The following is a 21,564-nucleotide window of genomic DNA, read 5'->3' as shown; positions in this document are numbered from 1 at the left end:
TAAGAAGTGCATGTTTGGTTGGAAACCAGTAAACTTTCCCCCCATCCACAAAGAAAAAAAAATTCACATCCTTGTAGACGTTCTTATATCCTTACTGGATCACCATTCTTGAAAAAAAAAGTTTTTATTATAGACAAACGTATATTGCACTTAGAGTCAAATCCCCTTCAATTAACAATTATAACAATTGCACATTCTGTCCTTTCTTTAATTTCCTTTCAACACAAACTCAGTAAACAATGTTAACCGGGTTTAGAAGTAGAGGCTCATTGCAGTGTTACTCATGTAATGCTCTTCACACTACTGAGAAGAAGAGAGGAGAACAAAGTTTTAAAGCACTCCTTTGGGAAAGTGATTCCCGTTTGACACTGGTTTTACACTGGATCAAATCCACTGCAATAATTGGTTTTGATGGTCCACTTTAGACATTATAACTATAGGTGACTTTGTAACTACATGTCAACTAACTGTCATTAGAGTATCAGTAGACTGTCAGGTTGGGGTAGTTGCAAAGTTAGTCAGTACTAGAATGTCTAAAGTGGACCATCGAAATAAAGTGTCAACAAATAATTTGATTAAAATTCAGATATTAGTTATTAAAATGGGGGCTTGTTTTTTTTTTCATTGAGATTTTGTTTTTAAAATGATATGTTGGACTTCCATGTGAAAACACATATACAGCAAAGCAAATTGAACCATATTACCAAATCAGATTTACTCTAACATATCGCAGATGTATACTTTTTGCTTTTCAAATTAATTCTGGTTTCTTTGACAAAATATAAGAAAAATCCAAGTGCCATCTGCATGTTGTGAAATACTGGCTTTGGGAAGAGTTTGAAAAAGTATTGAGAAAAGCACAAAAATAATCAATACCAGTAATATTTTCAGATAAAATAATGAGTGCCACGTTAATCCACAATCAAAAGAAGAAAAAGTTTGTTTTAAATACTTGAGCCATTAAACTTTAGACTGCAAAATTAGGACAAATTTTTAGAGCAAATTAAATCTGAAAAACAGCGTTTAAAAGAATTAGCTACTCGGTTTGTAGCTCATTCACACTGAACTTTGATCAAGGAAGGAGGGAGAGATGTGATTTATGAGAGAGTGAGAGATTTGGTTACACTCTAACTCTGAGAGAGAGAGAGAGGGGGGGGGGAGGGAGAGAGAGAGAGAGAGGGGGGGGGGGAGAGAGAGAGAGAGAGAGAGAGAGAGAGAGAGAGAGAGAGAGAGAGAGAGAGAGAGAGAGAGAGATGTCCAGGCACCTTGAGCAGCTTGAGCGCTGTGATTGGTTCACAGTGTGAAGCCCGGCCCCGGCCCCGGTCCCAGGCTCCTGTTAGTCCCTCCAGCACAGGCTGAGACCAGTTCTGTGTGTGTGTGAGTGTGTGTGTGAGTGTGTGACCGGACCTTTGAGGTTAACATGCTGCTGCTCATGCTCCTCATCCTCCATCTTCATCTTCAGGCGCTCGTCACCGCTTCTTCATCCTCCTCTGAGGAAGACAGCGAGAGGGATGATGGGGAACACAGGGAAGGTGAGTATGCATCCGTCAGTCATTGTGTGTTGGGAATAATCCAAACTAAATTCTGCTGATCTATTTAAGTTCGTTCCTGGAAGAGCTAAAACATGCATGTCATGAAAAAAAGCTTGACCTTTAGTTTAAAGTGGTCAAATAGTCATAGTCAAGTTGATTGCAGAACAAGTATGCATATACAAAGCTATAAAAGTAGCTATTATTACTGAGAAAACATATGCTAAATAAGCAAGTTATGAGAGTGAGATAATGAATGTTTTATCCGGCTGACTTTGAGTGTTTACTGGCTTTCATCCGTGTGTATGATCATCCATCTCTCTGAGTTTAACACAACAGGTGCATTCTGGGACATAGACTGATATAACATTTATCACCATGAGTTATTATAATCCTCAACACCAGCGTGAACATATAATCAATATTTTCTTAAGCAGATTTGATGTCAATTGTTCCTGGAGATCTTTATTGCTTTGTTAACCGGCCGATTATCAAGGGAAGGGTGTGTATGTTGCCAGTTAATGTTTGATTATTGTTATCTTATTGTGAAATAGCTCATAAAGCAAGATGTCATTGATAATGAGTGAATGGAAAAATGAAAAGTAATAGTTCAGCAAACGGGAAAGTCCTTCTTTCATGGTCATATTGATACAGCAAGTCAGGACACTGCAAATATTTAAATTAAATCCATAAATCCATAAAAACATAGATTAGTTAGCAGTAATGAATGAAGACAGACAGACATAAATCAAGTCTTAAGCTAAGCTTCCTCGCTGTGAGTTTAGTGAGTAAGACATTCATCACATATTCCTGGATGGTTTGTGGTGTGTTGTGTGGTGGGAGAGCGTCTGGTCTACGTGCCGCTCGGAGTGTCCCACGTGTCCACCTCATCGCTTCCCAACCTGGCAAACTACAACAATCCCTAATAAGTGGGATATTTTTGAGTTTGGTCCTGTTCAAAAGTGTCTACCTGCTGGATAATCCTGTGTGTGTGTGTGTGAGAAAGAATGTCTGGTCACATGGATGAAATCTGCACCGTATTAAATCTGCGTCAGTGGTACTCGGGAATTAAGTCATCTGTACAAATAACGCTTGAATTCAGAATACAGAAAATGCTGGCACTGTAAAAAAATATTTTCATGATTTATCACAACTTTTTATCTTTTGTCAAATCAACTTCGATAACTAATGTGTGAAGATAAAATACTATTTTGAGTTTCTGTTTATTAAACCATTCTTCTTCATTGTATTAACTAAAATTTTTAATTACAACAAACTCAAAATTTTAAGGCAACAAGCCAAGGTAACTTGCTTTTTTAAGTTAAACCAACATTGTTTTTACAGTGTATGAAATGGGGAAAAACAAACAAATGAAGATGTCACATGAATGAATAATAAAGAACTTAAATTAAAAAAAATCACAATTACAAACTCAGATTTCCAAAAAGCTCTGGTGAAACATGACGAAACATAGAGACAAAGTTTGTGCCTGAATTGCATCAAATCTTCTAAAAGTCAGCATTAAATGTAAGCTGCCATAGTCTTTCTCCCCTATTGAGTGAAACGGCTTCTGGAACCAGATCAAATGTGGGCGGGGCTTGATTGTGTCTGTCGGGAATTGATTGGATGATTGGATGGCTGTGGTTTGCTATTGGTGGATCTCGTGTGAGTGACAGGTTATTGCTCCGCCCTCGTCTTCAGAGAAGAGATGCAGCAAAAGGAAGTTATTCTGATTCAAGATAACCAGGAACAGGAATTTAAATCAATAATGATGTGCACTGATAAATCATTTATATGATTTGTCCATTTCAAAATGAATGACAGCAAATGGCAAACATGGGCAATTAAAGGGGTGGTATAATGCCCTTTTCACAAGATGTAAAATTAGTCTCTGATATCCTCAGAGTGTGTGTGTGTGTGTGTGTGTGTGTGTGTGTGTGTGTGTGTGTGTGTGTGTGTGTGTGTGTGTGTGTGTGTGTGAAGTTTTAGCTCAAAATACCCCACAGATATTTTTATATAGCATGTTAAAGTTGTCACTTTTTGAGGGTGAGCAAAAACGCACCGTTTTGTGTCTGTCCCTTTAAATGCAAATGAGCTGCTGCTCCCGGCACAGGGGGCGGAGCTTCGATTACCTCCTCACACACACACACACACACTGAACATTTCTAAAACTTTTAGCCAGAGTAAGACAATGATGGAGAGACTCAAGAAGAAGTGACAACATGTAGAGGAACAGGACATTTCTGAATGGTTAGTTGATGAATTTATGTAGATTATGTGTATATCTTCTAGTCATTGATTAGCATATTCTGTCTTGATAATCTATAAATCGTGTTTATGTAAATTCTAGGGTTGGTGATGTCACTAACCCGGGAGGAATGTGGTGTAGTTCCTACCAGCCGTTTGTTGTAGTCCTTAAAAAAACATTTTTTTAAAAGCAAATATCTCCTTTTCCTTTGAGCGTTGTAACTTTGCATATGTTGTTTATTCTCAAACAGCAACATTACACACTAACTACAGCTAGAAAAGTGAAATCATAATCAGCCACCCCTTTAAGATATTTATTAATGCGATGCGAGATGATGTTGTTCTGAATATTAGCATCACGTCGGGTGGCTCTTTGTCTCAGTGTTGGGCATTTAATACACACATAGCCCTGGATTTGCCTTAAAGCTCACAGGAGTTTGATCCAGTGCTGACCACTAAACACACTGCACATAAAGTCATCATTACGACTTAAACTCTGAGCTGATGAGCAATACCGACTCAGTGAAACACGAGTGGCTCAGCGGTGTGGCCTTCTCTTGCTGTGGCCTGAGCCTGAGTTTGTTGAATGCATATCAGGTTCAGCGGTCCTCCCAGCATCAGGCGTCTGTCCTGGAGCACATAATGCTCACATTGACTGCGCTGGATGAAGGAGGGATTGTGTGAGTGTGCTGATGTGTGTGAATAAGGAAAAGATACTGTCTTTATCAGTCCTGCTCAGAATGACCAAACCTGTTCTCACAGTTTTTCCTCTACATGAGCCTGGATTGATCGGGAAGGACTCAAACAATTGTGCAAGGACTACAAATGTCCAGTACAGTATATTACAGTAATAGCTGACGTGTGACCCTGGACCACAGAACCAGTCATGGGTACATTTTCTGAAATTGAGTTGTATACATAATCTGAAAGCTGAATAAATAATCTTTCCATTGATGTGTGGTTTGTTAGGATAGGACAATATTTATTCGAGATACAACTATTGAAAATCGTGCAAAAAAAATCTGAACATTGAGAAAATCTGCTTTAAAGTTGTGCATTTATGTTCTCGATTGTGCTGCATTCACTCACAAACATACATGTTTTATATATTTACGGTAGGAAATTTAAATATCTTCATGGAACGTGATCTTAATATCCTCATGATTTTTGGCATAAAAGAAAAATGGATAATTTTGACCCATTTAATGTTGGCTATTAGATACACCCGTGCGGCTCCAGACTGGGTTTGTTCCAGACACACACTTTTAACAGTCAAGCTGTTTTTCAAGAAAGTCTTTCTTTCCTGATGTAATCTCTTTCCTTTCTTCACAGATTCTCCTCATCAGCACCAGTGGGGTTATCATGGTAAATATGAATATATTATAACTGCCCACAGTAACGGTTTTCCTTTCCTTTTCCTTTAAATAACTTTTAAGTGTTTTCCTTATGGTTTTGCACCTAGCTGAATTTCAAACTTACTAGCAGACAGTGTAGTTACAGCACTTTAGTGAGTCATGACCTATAACACTGTAATATATAATACTGTCGCCTACAGTGAGTGAAGGGAATCGTCATTTATATTATTTGGTTCAGAAATTTTGTAGCACTTATTTCATTATATAAAAGACTAGATTTTTTGTACAAGTAATTTCATAACAAATGAAAAATGTAATTACAATCAAATCTGGTCAACATGGAATCACGCTATTAGTGACATTTACTCACACTTACTAAGACTAAATAAAGAGTGAATAAGAGACATTAAACATGTCTGAATAATGACACTGAAGGAGAAACCGGTCCAGCACATTGACCCTCTCTCATAGACGTGTCCTCCTGCTGTCACACTGCGTCACGGAAGCTCATATTAGTTTGACACGACAAAACATCAAGTAAACAAGTAAAAACAAAATGACAGTCTTTTTTCTCTCAAAAAGATTAGTTAGTCTTTCACAATCTGTTTCCATCATGAACATTAAGCACCAAAGCTCTCCGGGGAACTGTTTTCTGCGTGTCTGTTGAATGTGAGCAAGGTGTTCAGGATCAGCTCAAGTTCTTAGCAATATATTATCCAATCCTTTACTGTTTGCTTTACTCATGACGCTTGTGCCTTGTTTTCAGTTAGTTATTCGGTTGTTTTAATGTTTGTAGACATTTGTTGAGCATAACAGGATTTAGTCTGGTAGCATTGTGCCACTGGATTCACTTGTGAATGATAAGCATTTTCATATTTGAGATACGAACTGCTTGTTTATTATAGAGCACTTCATGGGCCCTATAGTCACCCAGCGGTATCATTCATAAAGCCAACGAAAGAGCAGTCATGTAATGTAATTGTAATGTTTACAAAATAAACATTTATATACTTTTTAACCACAAATGCTCGTATTTGCAAAGAAATTCAACGGTGTCCCGAATAAGCTTTAATTAGCCTATCTATTAGTCTGCTATTTGTCACGAGGCTCTGAACTTTTAAATGAAGTGATATTGTTCCGGCTGTAATGATTCCCCTGTCTCAGACCAGGACAGCTGGACATCTGCGTTTGAGCACTGCAGTGGACAGTCTCAGTCTCCAGTCGACATCGACACTCGGAAGGTTTTCTACGAGCCCAGACTCGCTCCCATTAAACTGGAGGGTTATGATCTCAGCGGCTCCTCCACTCTCACACTCATCAACAACGGACACACATGTAAGTCAAGTCAAGTCATCTTCATTTATATAGCGCTTTTAACAATGTAGACTGTTTCAAAGCTGCTTTACAGAGATAAACGTATAATTTAAGGTAACAGATTGTTTGTCTTTATAGCGGTTCTTGAATAATGTTATTTTCCAGCTAAAGTTAGTTTTGATTGATTCACTTCCGTCGCAACGATCATTAGTTATTAAATTAGGGGCCGCTAAGACGACACCGTTCTCTCTACACAGACTTTAAAGGTGCCATGTGTAATTGTCTGGCAAAAAAAAGTCATACTCCACATTCCATACCAGATGGGGGCAGTATACCTCACATATCAAAATATGTGATGTAGGATATGGTATTTTATAAATCACACACTATAAATATGATAAAGAAGCAGAAACAGATAGTTGCAGTAAAGTAAGATATTTTAATAAGTTGAAGAAACAATAATGATTTGTGACACACACACACACTCGATTTGCGCATCGCCATCATGTGTGTATTACAGGTAACGTTATTACATTGCTTCCTGATATCACGTGCGCAAACACAAATAACCTATATTTATATATATGTGTATACTGCAGGGCCGTTGAATGCTCGTATCTGATAACCGCTCTTGTAATTATTACTTTACCCAACCTCTCCATGTCGAGTGATGCAGTAAACATCAGACAGCGCACGTGAACCGATCATCTCTACTATAGTAAAAACAACACGAACACTGTTGAAAGATACAGTAGGCTACACATGACCTGTTCGCGCCACAAATTGTTCTCCGTCCTTAGCGACCGAGTCATTGAATGTGAAACAGCGGCTGCTGTCGTCAGCGAGCAGCACTCTTCAGACAACAAGGGCGCGCGCGCCGTGTTGATACCTCCGTTTCAGTTTCTCGAACCCGCGCAGTGCGGCGGTCAGAACACGGAGACCATTCTGCCCCTAGATATGCGTGCGAAAGCATGGGGAGCGATCCCGGGCGTGTCAGAATGGGTGCTGAACGCTGTAAAACAGGGCTATACGCTGCAGTTCGCTCGCCGTCCCCCGCGCTTTCGAGCCCGGACCGTGACGAGCGGTCCTCTTCTTATCTGATTTGATTTGTGCTTCAGAGCGCGGTGGTTGTAGGGGTCTCTTGCCAAAGGCTTCAGCCATCCTTCCGCTCTCTTCCCTGGATTGAAATGAAGTAGTGGGCTGTACTTTCCTACCGTCTATGGCACTTTCCACACGATTGACATCAGGTTCAAGTACGCCCACAAGCCGTGCGAGTTATTCGTGTATTGCAGGTTGGCTGGTGGTTATGTTGCCCACATACCGCCTCCCATGGCCGAAACTGGTATTACGACACCTGTCGGGCCGTGGCTAGTTATGCTAATGCTAATTAAGGTTGATATCTCTGCAGCACTATAACTTGACATTTTTTTAATGACATCATTGCCCTTATTTCTTCTCATTCTTTTGATGCGTGTAGCTCATTTTTTGGATATTTTTACCTCAATTTTTACACATGGCACCTTTAAACTGAACCTGTGAGAAACGCTGATGGCGATCACGTGCACATTAAGTATTAATTCTATAGTTATGCGCGTTTATATGTGTTTCAGGATGGACGAATGCCACACGCTATATTCAGACCACAACACTACATCTCTGCAATTAAAAACAGGGACATTTAGTTCAGCAATGACTTTAAAAAATAGTTTTGAGTATTTTTGGTGATCGTAAAGCGAGACCTTTGTTAGATGGCACACAGGTTTAATGTTTGCTTAAATATCTCTTGTGGAACAAACATTAAGATAACGAAAAGTGTGTTATAATAAGTATGTTGCTGCTCAACAAACAATAAGTTTATATTAAGTAACCTAAATTTTAAACACGATATTGCAAGTGACTTTGTCTATATTTTTGCTTCACCAAAACTTGTTTAAAATAAAGTCAAAGCTAAATCACACAATAGCAGCGTTTCGTTTCTAAATGAATCTGAGTTTTGGAGAAAACAGTTGAGTGAATGTTTCAATGACTGTCACTTGTTTCGTTCCTGAATCGGTGTTGATCAAACTTGTTGAGTGAATGATTTAGTCACTTGTTGCCAGTTTTATAGTTTAAACCTTTAACTTTTGGTCCTCTAGCTAGCAGTTAAAAGAGCTTTAAATCATTCTTAAAAACACAAATACAGTTAATGGACCCAATCTTACTATTTATTCACCCGTTGTTTTGCTGTTGATTTTGAAAGATTAAATTTCACCAAATAAAAGGTTGTGGGGATAATTCGTCCAAAAAATAGTCACTTGGAATTATTTTATGATACTTTTGCATTCTTTTTCAAAGCTTAAAGAGAAGTCGAGCAGATATTTTATATATATATTTAAAAAATATATATATATATAAACAAAATGTCATTTTAATTTAATTTTGTGTTCAAAAAGGGAAGTAAATAATGATATAAAGTGTGACACTTTTGCCCTCGGTTGAAACCAGACTACTGATTTGTTTCACTTCTTTGAATTGCCTTTGCTGTGTGAAGTCCTCCATTAGGCGGGCATCTGCTGACCGTAATGTGTGATGTGCTTCTGTCAGTGCAGCTGAGTCTGCCGAGCAGCATGCGCATCGTGAGGGGATTCGATCACGAGTACGTCGCAGCCCAGCTTCACTTTCACTGGGGGACTACCGAGGTCCCTGGTTCAGAGCACACCGTAGATAACGTACACTTCCCCGCTGAGGTGAGCCGAGATCGGGTAATGCTCTCTCTAAACTAGAGCCGCTTTCACACATGCAGCCTTTTCTGGAAAACTACAGGGACTTTTATCGTTTAGAGATCATGTTGTGTAGACACACTGGGAAATAATGCTGGTAAATCACTTCTGGCTTTTACGGGGATGAGAAGGGATGCTCAGTGTGAACAAAGCGGTCAGGACTGCTTTAGGCCAATCATAAAGTTCCCATATGGTGAAACTCGAAAAATGAGAATATCATGCAAAAGTTCATTTATTTCAGTAATTCAACTTAAAACCTGAACCTAATATATTATATAGACTCATTACATGCAAAGTGAGATATTTCAAGCCTTTATTTGTTATAATTTGGATGATTATGGCTTACAGATTATGAAAACCCCACATTCAAAATTAGAATATTGTGAAAAGGTTTTCATAAGCTGTAAACCCGTATAAGTTGGCAGAACTCAAAACATTGAATTGCCTCAAATTTTTTAAGTTCTGAAATTCAAAGTTTAAGTTAGCAGAACTAACATATATTTATTTTTTACTTAAACATTTCAAGATAAGAACAATTAAAATTTATGAGTCCACTAATTCATACAATTAACTTCAAATTTTCATGTAATCTCAATGTGAACACTTTTATTAGTATAAACTTAGTTAGCTTTAACAAGCTAACGTGCTAACATACTAATTTGCTAAGATATTAGCAATAGTATGTTATCCAGAAGCACTTGCTGTATAAGCGCAACAATATAAAGGTTTTATTTGCTCTCAGATCAAGATCATGCTCCACTCGTCACCATAAAACCAACATTAACTGAAATTCTTCTAAATTAGCATAACAAAACATTAATCACTACTAAATCTCCCACTTAACATTAGTCTGGCACAAAAAAACATTATATTACACTGAATTTTAGCATTTACTCTCCCTTTCGAGTGCCATCGGCAAAGCATGCTGGGAAATAGACATCCCAGCCGTTTCAGTGAAACTTAAGTTCGTCTAAATTAAAATACATAATTTCATAAAACTCAAAACAATTAAATAGTTCAGTTTACTTAAAATAGATCAGTTCTGTGAACTTGAAAGAAAAAGAAAGTGCTAAATACTCATAAAAGTGAATTTGACTGAACTAATTAGTTTCATTTAAGTTTGTCCAACTCAAACCAAATAATTATTTTGAGCGTTAGGGTTTACAGAAAATTATAACAAATAAAGGCTTGAAATATCTCACTTTGCATGTAATGAGTCTATATAATATATTAGTTTCACTTTTTAAGTTGAATTACTGAAATAAATGAACTTTTGCACCATATTCTCAGTTTTTCAGTGTCACCTGTGCGACACTATTACAGCCTGTGGCTCGATCAGAGAGTGAAACTGAAGGGTTTTGCTCGTCTGGGCTTGTGCAGAAGTTTGTGCAGCTGAGTGAACGCTTTCACTGAAGTGACTGAAAGCCGTTTGTGTGAACAGCAGATCGTTGGCCTACATTTTACAGAAAACGCAATCCAGCAATTTTAAGGCGTGAAGTTTAATGTGTGAAAGTGGCTAATGTAAAGCAGGCAATCTGAGCAGATATCATGGCATTCATTGTTTTCCGTATTCACAAACTGATCTCATGAGAAACCATAACTATTGAACGAGGAGATTAATTCATATGATGTGATTTGTATGAAAATTCGTTTTTTTCTTCATAAATGCATGAAGCTCCAGCCCTATACATAACCGTCAATGCATGTAGATCATACAGAAACATGCAGATGGGATTATGAATTTGTGTGGATTAGCATCAGTTCACCAAAACTTAACACAGTTATGAATTGCCATGAGATTGTGCCCACTGTCTATTGCTTTTTTTTATGTATATGTAGCATAAGTATTTTGTTCAACATTTGTTTTACAACTTGTTTGCGGTTTTAGAATAAAATGTTTTACATTTCATTTTTAAATCAAAAGTTAGGAAAATAAGTTTATGCAGATTGGTGTAAAACTAATTTTGATCAAGTAAATTTGATTAACATGCATGTACAAAATTTAAACTGAATTCCATATTTTCTATAGTTTTTCAAACCACTATATGTACAGTTCACACATCTAGCAAATGCACTCTTTTGCTTGGAGTTTGAAATTTTGAGATAATTTAAAGGTGTAAAACAAAAAACTCTGACTTACAGATGTTAATTCTATATCTCAGCTTTCTTTAACAAATTATTCCATCATTAAGTCAATTTCTCCCGAAAAATCAACACTGAAAAAGTCTGCAGATTCTTTCTTTCCTAATCATAAGTGATTACAAACATTGCAAATGACGTGTATTGCATAATCCTACGTTTCAATTTCCCCATTTCCCCAGATCCACATGGTTCATTATAACTCCAAATATGCGAATCTGATCGAGGCTGCTAGTAAAGCTGACAGATTGGCGGTGTTAGGAGGATTCATCGGTGTAAGTCTTGTGACTAAACACGTTCTGGCGACAGTACAGTTCTCGAAGCAGCAGAATCTGGTTTCATCGTCTTTACAATGCGTTTGTTAATATTTTTGACTTGTTCCTCAACAGATTGGCCTGCATGAAAATGACAACTATGAAAAGATCCTGTCAGCTTTAACAGACATCAGCACAGAGGGTAAGAAACTAACGGCACATGTATACTGGACAGTGGCACAGAAATGCTGATGGCATTTAGATGGACTGTTTAATGCTGCTCAGAAGTGGCACACATCACACTTAAATTACAACTGTACAACTGAGCTGGCATCTGGGGGCGAAGACATTACTTTCAACCTTTCGAGCAGGTTTGGAGTCCTTAAAGGGATACTTCAGGATTAAGCTTTGTATCAGTAGAAAACCTGTTGTATTTTCGAATGACCGTGCTTCCCTCCCTCATGTCCAGCTGAGACGAGACATTTATGTATTTTTTGTCTGTAAAAAATCCTCTGGCCAAAAAATCCTCTGGAGGCTTTTTTGTCCAGAGGCTCGAGACTACAGCCAGTAGACGGCGCTAGATCCGCATGTTCTCAGCTCGCCCATAGAGGATCTCACTCACAGAATGCACTAATAGTGTCAGCCATCTTTTATTTGGAAGCTAAGCTAACAGGCTCTTGTTCTGTGGAGAAAGCGGAGTAGTAGCGGTCTCCATCCTCTTTTTCCCGGACATGTCCAGCCGTCAAAATCGTCCTAAATGTCCGCGATTCGGCTTTTGCTTTCTGCGGTCGCCGAAGACCTGTGGTCCTTCTGTGGTCACACCTTTAGTTTCAATCTAACTGAATTCATCTCGATTGGTGAATCTGAATGTAGTGTTTACATGAGCGCTAAACAAGTGATCGGTTGATGTGCGCTTTAACATTGCTAGGAAAATTCCCACGAGAAAATTCTCCGTGAGAGATACGAGACGAGACCGGTGCGTCTCACAGGCGGCGCTCATCAGTAATCACACCACCGGCCTCGCGCCGTTCTCCCGCGGCCGTCAGTCTCGCCCCGCTCGCCGTCAGTCTCGTCCCGCTAGTCCCGCTCGCCGTCAGTCTCGTCCCGCTAGTCCCGCTCGCCGTCAGTCTCGTCCCGCTCGCCGTCAGTCTCGCCCCGCTCGCCGTTAGTCTCGTCCCGCTCGCCGTCAGTCTCGTCCCGCTAGTCCCGCTCGCCGTCAGTCTCGTCCCGCTCGCCGTCAGTCTCGTCCCGCTCGCCGTCAGTCTCGTCCCGCTCGCCGTAAGTCTCGTCCCGCTCGCCGTCAGTCTCGTCCCGCTCGCCGTCAGTCTCGTCCCGCTCGCCGTCAGTCTCGTCCCGCTCGCCGTTAGTCTCGTCCCGCTCGCCGTCAGTCTCGTCCCGCTCGCCGTCAGTCTCGTCCCGCTCGCCGTCAGTCTCGTCCCGCTAGTCCCGCTCGCCGTCAGTCTCGTCCCGCTCGCCCCGCTCGCCGTCAGTCTCGTCCCGCTCGCCGTCAGTCTCGTCCCGCTCGCCGTCAGTCTCGTCCCGCTCGCCGTCAGTCTCGTCCCGCTCGCCGTCAGTCTCGTCCCGCTCGCCGCCAGTCTCGTCCCGCTCGCCCCGCTCGCCGTCAGTCTCGTCCCGCTCGCCGTCAGTCTCGTCCCGCTCGCCCCGCTCGCCGTCAGTCTCGTCCCGCTCGCCCCGCTCGCCGTCAGTCTCGTCCCGCTCGCCGCCAGTCTCGTCCCGCTCGCCCCGCTCGCCGTCAGTCTCGTCCCGCTCGCCGTCAGTCTCGTCCCGCTCGCCCCGCTCGCCGTCAGTCTCGTCAGTCTCGCCCCGCTCGCCGTCAGTCTCGTCCCGCTCGCCCCGCTCGCCGTCAGTCTCGTCCCGCTCGCCCCGCTCGCCGTCAGTCTCGTCCCGCTCGCCGTCAGTCTCGTCCCGCTCGCCGTCAGTCTCGTCCCGCTCGCCGTCAGTCTCGCCCCGCTCGCCGTCAGTCTCGTCCCGCTCGCCGTCAGTCTCGTCCCGCTCGCCGTCAGTCTCGTCCCGCTCGCCGTCAGTCTCGTCCCGCTCGCCGCCAGTCTCGGCGAGTCTCGTCAGTCTCGTCCCGCTAGTCCCGCTCGCCGTTAGTCTCGTCCCGCTTTTGCTTTCTGCGGTCGCCGAAGACCTGTGGTCCTTCTGTGGTCACACCTTTAGTTTCAATCTAACTGAATTCATCTCGATTGGTGAATCTGAATGTAGTGTTTACATGAGCGCTAAACAAGTGATCGGTTGATGTGCGCTTTAACATTGCTAGGAAAATTCCCACGAGAAAATTCTCCGTGAGAGATACGAGACGAGACCGGTGCGTCTCACAGGCGGCGCTCATCAGTAATCACACCACCGGCCTCGCGCCGTTCTCCCGCGGCCGTCAGTCTCGCCCCGCTCGCCGTCAGTCTCGTCCCGCTAGTCCCGCTCGCCGTCAGTCTCGTCCCGCTAGTCCCGCTCGCCGTCAGTCTCGTCCCGCTCGCCGTCAGTCTCGTCCCGCTCGCCGTCAGTCTCGTCCCGCTCGCCGTACGTCTCGTCCCGCTCGCCGTCAGTCTCGTCCCGCTCGCCGTCAGTCTCGTCCCGCTCGCCGTCAGTCTCGTCCCGCTCGCCGTCAGTCTCGTCCCGCTCGCCGTTAGTCTCGTCCCGCTCGCCGTCAGTCTCGTCCCGCTAGTCCCGCTCGCCGTCAGTCTCGTCCCGCTCGCCGCCAGTCTCGTCCCGCTCGCCGTCAGTCTCGTCCCGCTCGCCGTCAGTCTCGTCCCGCTCGCCGCCAGTCTCGTCCCGCTCGCCGTCAGTCTCGTCCCGCTCGCCGCCAGTCTCGTCCCGCTCGCCGTCAGTCTCGTCCCGCTCGCCGTCAGTCTCGTCCCGCTCGCCGTCAGTCTCGTCCCGCTCGCCGTTAGTCTCGTCCCGCTCGCCGTCAGTCTCGTCCCGCTAGTCCCGCTCGCCGTTAGTCTCGTCCCGCTCGCCGTCAGTCTCGTCCCGCTAGTCCCGCTCGCCGTCAGTCTCGTCCCGCTCGCCGTTAGTCTCATCCCGCTCGCCGTCAGTCTCGCCCCGCTCGCCGTCAGTCTCGTCCCGCTCGCCGCCAGTCTCGTCCCGCTCGCCGCCAGTCTCGTCCCGCTCGCCGCCAGTCTCGTCCCACTCGCCGCCAGTCTCGTCCCGCTCGCCGTCAGTCTCGTCCCGCTCGCCGCCAGTCTCGTCCCGCTCGCCGCCAGTCTCGTCCCGCTCGCCGCCAGTCTCGTCCCGCTCGCCGCCAGTCTCGTCCCGCTCGCCGCCAGTCTCGTCCCGCTCGCCGCCAGTCTCGTCCCGCTCGCCGCCAGTCTCGTCCCGCTCGCCGCCAGTCTCGTCCCGCTCGCCGTCAGTCTCGTCCCGCTCGCCGCCAGTCTCGTCCCGCTCGCCGCCAGTCTCGTTCCCGCTCGCCGCCAGTCTCGTCCCGCTCGCCGCCAGTCTCGTCCCGCTCGCCGTCAGTCTCGTCCCGCTTGCCGCAGTAAACATGATGAACGGCGACTGCAGAACGCAAAAGCCCATTAATAGCCTATTGTTGTTTAGCTGCGCTCTTACCGGTAGGCGTGGCTTGGGAGTGGCCTCATATGGCAGTGAAGCAAGTGCATTCTGGGAGTTGTTGTCTTTCATCAACATGAGCCACAAATACATTTTCTGGCTTTTCTCAGTCTAGAAGGCTCCACATTCAAAAATAATTTCACATTTCTACTACATAAATGACCCTTTTAAATACACATTCATCTTTTAAAAGGTGAAGTATCCCTTTAACATGCTCAAAATAACACTTGCAACTTTGCACACACATTGGCTCTGCAGCGCACCCTTTAATTTAGACTATTTTGAGTCAAAGTTATAGCGCCACCAACTGGCAGCAGGACGTGTGCCACTTTCAAAATGCTTTGAAATCACCCTCTTATTTTTTACCCTGTCAGAATAATATCAAGACACAGCAGATGTACAGCTGTGAAAGGATGATATCTTGAATACTGTTGTCATGGCAATGTTTCAAAACTTGATAATTTTTGGTGTTTTGAGACTCTTAGCATTGAAGCATGCTAGTCTCAAAAACACGTTTGAAGCAATTTCATGAAACTCGACACACACATCAGAGCGGTCAGCCTGTAGAGATGGACAAAGCCTTAACAATGGCCGTGTTAGAGGGGGGGTTAGTTTTACCTACAGTCACCAAACTCGGTATATGTATTGTTCTCATCAAGCCGGACAACTTTCTAATTTACAGTCATTAGCTCTGACCAACAGGAACTCAGATATTCTGTACATTTTATAATGTGAATTTTGGAATCATCTGTGAATTTTTAACTACTGCTCCAAAGGGCTTCACACGATTCACAACGAACTTTCTGAACATGATGACAATATATTGAAGATGCTAAATTGTGAACGGGTATTGGACATCTTAAACGGTGTTGCCACGGCGAGGGATTAAATTATGGACAAAAATCGGAAACTCGAAGAGTCTCATTTCTTCTAAATAATAAATTATACAACATTTATTTCTATATAAAATAATAAAAATAAAAAGTAAAAAACACATTTTAAAATTTTATATATCCAATATATAATTACTGCTTTATGTGCAGGTCAAAAATATGCAGATTTCGTGCTATCTGGTTAAAATAAATAAATAAAATTAAATGTAATACCTAATAATATGGAAGCTTATAGGTAGCAAATTTCAATTTGAAATGCTATTTGTAAAATGGCAATGCATTTCTGTATTTAAATTAGAATTTTCTCATACATTTGTGCAACGTTTGGTGCAAAATGAAAATGAAAATTAAATTATATAATTTACATTTGCCATTTCATACACTAGTTTTAATATGTAAATTCAATACATATTTTAATTTTAAGTTGCAAAATTAAAATTAAAATGTATTACAGAAATTATTAGATATGTTCGAAGTAAAAACTATTGAGCCTATTTTGCCAACGTTTTGCATTGGGTTGGGGGCGGGGCCAACTTCACGCAGTGATTGACAGGGCGGGACGGGCACGTGATCGGCTCAGAATGCATTTTCAAATTGCACATTGAATTTTGCTACATTCATTGCGGGACACTTAATGGAAATGCCATTGCAACTTATAAAGTGTTAAAATATGTATTTAATTTACATATTAAAACTAGTGTATGAAATGGCAAATGTAAATTATATAATTGAAATTTCATTTTCATTTTGCATCAAACGTTGCACACATGTATGGGAAAATTAACATTTAAATACAGAAACGCATTGTCATTTTGCTTATTACATTTCAAATTGAATATTGCTACCTATAAGCTTCCATTCTATAAGGCCTGTTTATAAACAGTGTTGAGAAAAGCCTTGTTGCTGAGAACAGAGTTTCCAGACATGATTTATTTTATTAGCTATTGCATTTCGATATATATATATATATATATATACAAAGACTACTTTCTGTAACAGTTTATTTTTTTATTTTTGTTGAATTTTCTGGCTCGTGTGTGTGTGTGTGTGTGTGTGTCAATTTATACTTTTGATTGTTTTGAGTTTAACCCGTTCATTGCTGTGTGCTTTTGTCTGTATTAATGGATAAGACATCTCTTAGGTCTTTTTCCGAGTTTGAATAACAAAATAAATGCATAGAACTTTTTTATTTGTAGAGCACTGACAATATAGTTTTATATAATTAGTTTAATAATTAAATTAAAAAATATATATAAAATACCTTAAGATAAATACTTCTAAACTTGTGTGACAACTTCTCATTTGAAAGTGACCCATAACATCCTATAATATGATATTCATATAAATTTAAATGATCTCATGGCTGTGGCTGTTGGGGTTCAGGGTCACGGCACCAGCTGCTGCAGTAAATATGGCGTATCCAGTTGATTTTGACAGTTCTTCTTACATTTACCCGCTTTAAATGCATATAGCCGTCATCGCTGCACGCTGCTGTATTTTAGTCTGGCTTTTATGTGGCATTGCGTCTTTACACTGGATTCTGAGCAGGCACAGAGCAGCCTCACTCGACTGTGTGAAGATGCCCTAATATCTGTCAAAGCATTGCTGATGTTTCTGAACCAAGTGGAGATGTATCGTCGTCTAACCTGATCTAATGGTCTTTTTGTCAGAGTCAAACACTGAGATTCCTGGTTTTAATGTGCGCCATCTTCTGCCAAACAGCCTGGAGGGGTTTTATAGGTACGGTGGGTCCCTGACGACCCCCCCGTGCTTCCAGACGGTCAGCTGGACTCTGTTCAATGACTCGATCAGAGTCTCAAGAAGACAGGTCAGGCTATCTCACAACCTCACCGTGAACCTCAGAAACACACGAAAGGACACATGGGACCCTGGACCACAAAACCAGTCACATGGGTCAATGTTTTGAATTTGAGATTTATACATCATCTGAAAGCTGAATAAATAAGCTTTCCATTGATGTTATGATATTTGGCCGATATACTATCTGTAAATCTAGAATCTGAGGGTGTAAAAAAATAGAAACTGAGAAAATCTGCTTTAAAGTTGTGCATTTATGTTCACGATTGTGCTGCATTCACTCACAAAAATACATGTTTTATATATTTACGGTAGGAAATTTACTAAATATCTTCATGGATCATGATCTTTACTTAATATCCTAATGATTTTTGGCATAAAAGAAAAATCTATAATTTTGACCCATACAATGTATAGTTGCTATTGCCACAGATATACCCGTGCGGCTCCAGACTGGGTTTGTGCTCCAGGGTCACGTTTATATGGCATTTTATTGCCTAACTCATCCGAATCACTGCACTCTTCTGTCTTCTGCTAGCTAGCGGCATTGGAGGACTCGCTGAAGAATAAACACAACAAGCTTCTGTCCAAAAACTTCAGAGCGCCACAACTTCTGCACGGGAGAAAAGTGCTGAGCTCGTTCCACACGGCATCCACTACGGGAAGTACGTACGATACACACCAGGCTCTTGTAGCTCTCGTAGACATGTGTCACATTAAAAATGTAGATTAGTCTGTTATAAATTTGAAAAGTAAGACTGATTAGAACTTGTTAATCGTCGCTTGGTCAGACTAGCTCTTAAGACACAGCGGCTATATGTTTATGCAACTGACCCCTAGAAGTATTGGGAATCTTATTTATAAAATAGGCTGAATATCTTTATATTAAGCATATGATCAAAACTTGATGATCAAAAAAAGATGATAAAAAAAAAAGCAAATGATCAAAAATTAAGCATATGATCAAGACCATTAGTTTGTTCTGCAGAACTCTTGGGACTGGGCTTGGGCTGTTATTGGGGTCGGAGTAGATTAGCTTTAGGGTCGGGTTTATCCAGTTGTGTAATTACATGTGATCACAAGCCGGCACTTTGAATGTATATACGATTTATGTACACGAGTGATTAAAAACACCTCATTTTAAGCGGCTCTATAGCGTTGTATCTTTTTAAACACAACAAACATATAAATGTAGGGCTGTAAACGATTAATCGTGATTAATTGAATCCAAAATAAAAGTTTGTGTTTACATAATATGTGTGTGTATTGTGTATAATTATTTTGTATATATAAATACACACACATGCATGTATATATTTGAGAAATATTTGCATTTATATACTGCATATATATTTTTATATGATTTATATTATATATAAATATAGAACTATTTTATATATAAATAACACATTTTTCTTATATACATGCATGTGTGTGTATTTATATATACAAAATAATTATACACAATACACACACATATTATGTAAACACAAACTTTTATTTTGGATTCAATTAATCACGATTAATCGTTTACAGCCCTACATAAATGCCATTGGTTTAACTTCACTGACTATCAGATGAGAACACACGTTGAATTGAAGTGAGCTGGAAAATTACAGTAATTTTGCAACATCAACACAGTTATTGAACTAAATAGAATCTACATGCAACTAAATTGAGCTGAATAATGACACTATTATATATTACTATTATGTCTGATATATGATTATGTTAAATGACACATATGATGTGTAATTCACATTTATCAGTGTATGTATTAAGTGTTGCTCTCCACAGAAGCCAGAGAAACTCCCGGGCCTGAAAGACAAGACAACAGTGTAATGAAGACTAGTGGAGCCGCATGTAAGGATCTATCATTTACTGTAATGTGTACCGCAAACCTGATTACAAGTCAACGGAGTCAATGTGATGTCTGTTGACAGGGCACATTCTGGCCATTACATTTGGCGTTCTCTTCGCCGTCACGCTGCTGGTCTTCTCCATGTACACATATCGACAGCAGAAGAAGTACTCCAAGTATGTTCATGCCCATCTTATTCTTCACCACTTCATTTGTTTGTAACTTTTACTGCTCTCTGGACTTCACATGCGTCTCTCTCTGTCTCTCTACAGGTTTAAAAAAGACTCCAAGCAAAATGTGATTTATAAACCAGCTGTCGAAGACATCGATCAGACCTCTGTCACTGTACCATGAGCCACGTTTACTCTGAAACTTTTGTGTCTTGCTTGTCTGTTGAGGAATGAGTCTTGAAAGTGAGATTTTGGAATGAATTTCCCAAACAAAATATGGTTTGCAAATTAGTATTGTCTGTGATTGATCTTAAAATCATGTTGTGTAGTGTGTGTTCTGGTATGTTGTAGCTATGTCACTATGGGCCCTATCTCGCACCCAGCGCAAATTACTTTGTGTCCGCCGACGCATGTATCTTTCCTATTTTATATAGGGGCGGTTCAGTGAAAAGAGGAGCGTGTTCCGGCGCAAACGTTCCCTGCTGATATTCTGCAGTTTCAGAAAACAATTTACGCCACTGACCAGGAGAAACCCAGTCTAAAGTCAGTGGCGCGTTATTCAGATGATATTTTAAGGGCGCGTGCTTGGCCATAATGTAGCGTGTGCACAACACACACACACACTCCATGAAGATGTGAATAAATAGGCATAAATCTAGCTTACACATTTACCCAAATTATTCAGGCTAATTGACGGATCAAACCTGTTTGGTCAATAGTGGCGAGACACATCGGTATATAAGGACATCTGACAGTGTGTTGTCCGTCAAGAGCCAGGAAACTAGTTTCTGAAGACTGTGAAATCACCGTTACCATCATGTAAGTTGCGTGCGCCGGCAAACCCGCCGTTATAATAGCAATCCGCCGTGGAACAAGCGCGCCGGCTCTTAAAGGGAATGTGAGAGGACGCTCTGATTGGTTTATTTCCCGTTACGCCCAAACCACACCTATGAGTAATGAAGCGACTTCAGACCAACACATTTTAGATTTGCAAGAGATCTGCCCACAAAGTTACTTGCGTTTCGCGTTTGATACTTGCGGTTCAGATCGTTAAAATAGGGCCCTGTATGTGTCAGGACACTCTTAAAATAAAGGTTCCAAAGGTTTTTTCCGCAGTGATGCCAAAGAGGAACTCATGGAATGGAAATGTTCCATGGATGTTATGGTTCTTTATGGAACTACAGATGCCAATAAAGAACCTTCATTTTAAGAATGTAAATGCGTCTAACATTGAAGTTTAAAAAAAAAATAATTTAGCTTTTTCTTCCAAAATGTTTGAATTTAGGAAATTAGTCAGATCATAATTGTATTGTGGTATTTTAAGTTTCTAAAGTTAGTTTTGATAAACTCCCAGCCTACATTCACACAACCCAGACAGCGACTGTCTTCTTAGGGACCACAAGCGATGATTCACTCAAGCGGACAGTGTCCACAGTCTTATGTGAAGCTGCGTGACGATTCCTGTAAGAATTGCTTAAGATTAAACTTTGAAATCTGAAAGCTCTTACTGTTTCCATGCCCAAGTCCATGAGTTACATTATATATGTTAAATGTATGCAAGTTATGACTGGTCATGTAGGATTAGTGTGTATTTCAACACAACTTTGAAGACTGAAGAATTGTGCAATCTAAAGCACTGGGGAGGTCACAGGGTCATT

General features: G+C 41.4%; 1 protein-coding gene across 4 annotated transcripts; it reads left to right on the top strand.

Annotated features, from left to right (window-relative positions):
• The first annotated feature begins 1,357 nt into the window (after positions 1-1,357).
• ca9 (carbonic anhydrase IX) lies at positions 1,358-21,410 on the top strand. Of its 4 annotated transcripts, none has more exons than XM_079599081.1 (11): positions 1,364-1,532; positions 5,109-5,141; positions 6,296-6,466; positions 9,029-9,171; positions 11,526-11,618; positions 11,733-11,799; positions 17,728-17,885; positions 18,414-18,540; positions 19,673-19,738; positions 19,819-19,912; positions 20,009-21,410. In XM_079599081.1, exons 1-11 carry the CDS (start codon positions 1,421-1,423, stop codon positions 20,088-20,090), a joined length of 1,146 nt encoding a protein of 381 aa, XP_079455207.1. In that variant the 5' UTR covers positions 1,364-1,420; the 3' UTR covers positions 20,091-21,410. The 4 variants fall into 4 exon arrangements, with proteins under 4 accessions (XP_079455208.1, XP_079455207.1, XP_079455209.1 ...); XM_079599083.1 differs by having other exon boundaries at positions 1,394-1,532; positions 9,034-9,171; XM_079599084.1 differs by lacking the exon at positions 1,364-1,532 and adding an exon at positions 3,727-3,779 and having other exon boundaries at positions 9,034-9,171.
• The last annotated feature ends 154 nt before the right edge of the window (positions 21,411-21,564 follow it).

This window comes from Phoxinus phoxinus, assembly GCF_949152265.1.
Source record: "Phoxinus phoxinus genome assembly, chromosome: 23".
NCBI lineage: Eukaryota > Metazoa > Chordata > Actinopteri > Cypriniformes > Leuciscidae > Phoxinus > Phoxinus phoxinus.
This window is presented reverse-complemented; position numbering and strand designations above follow the sequence as displayed.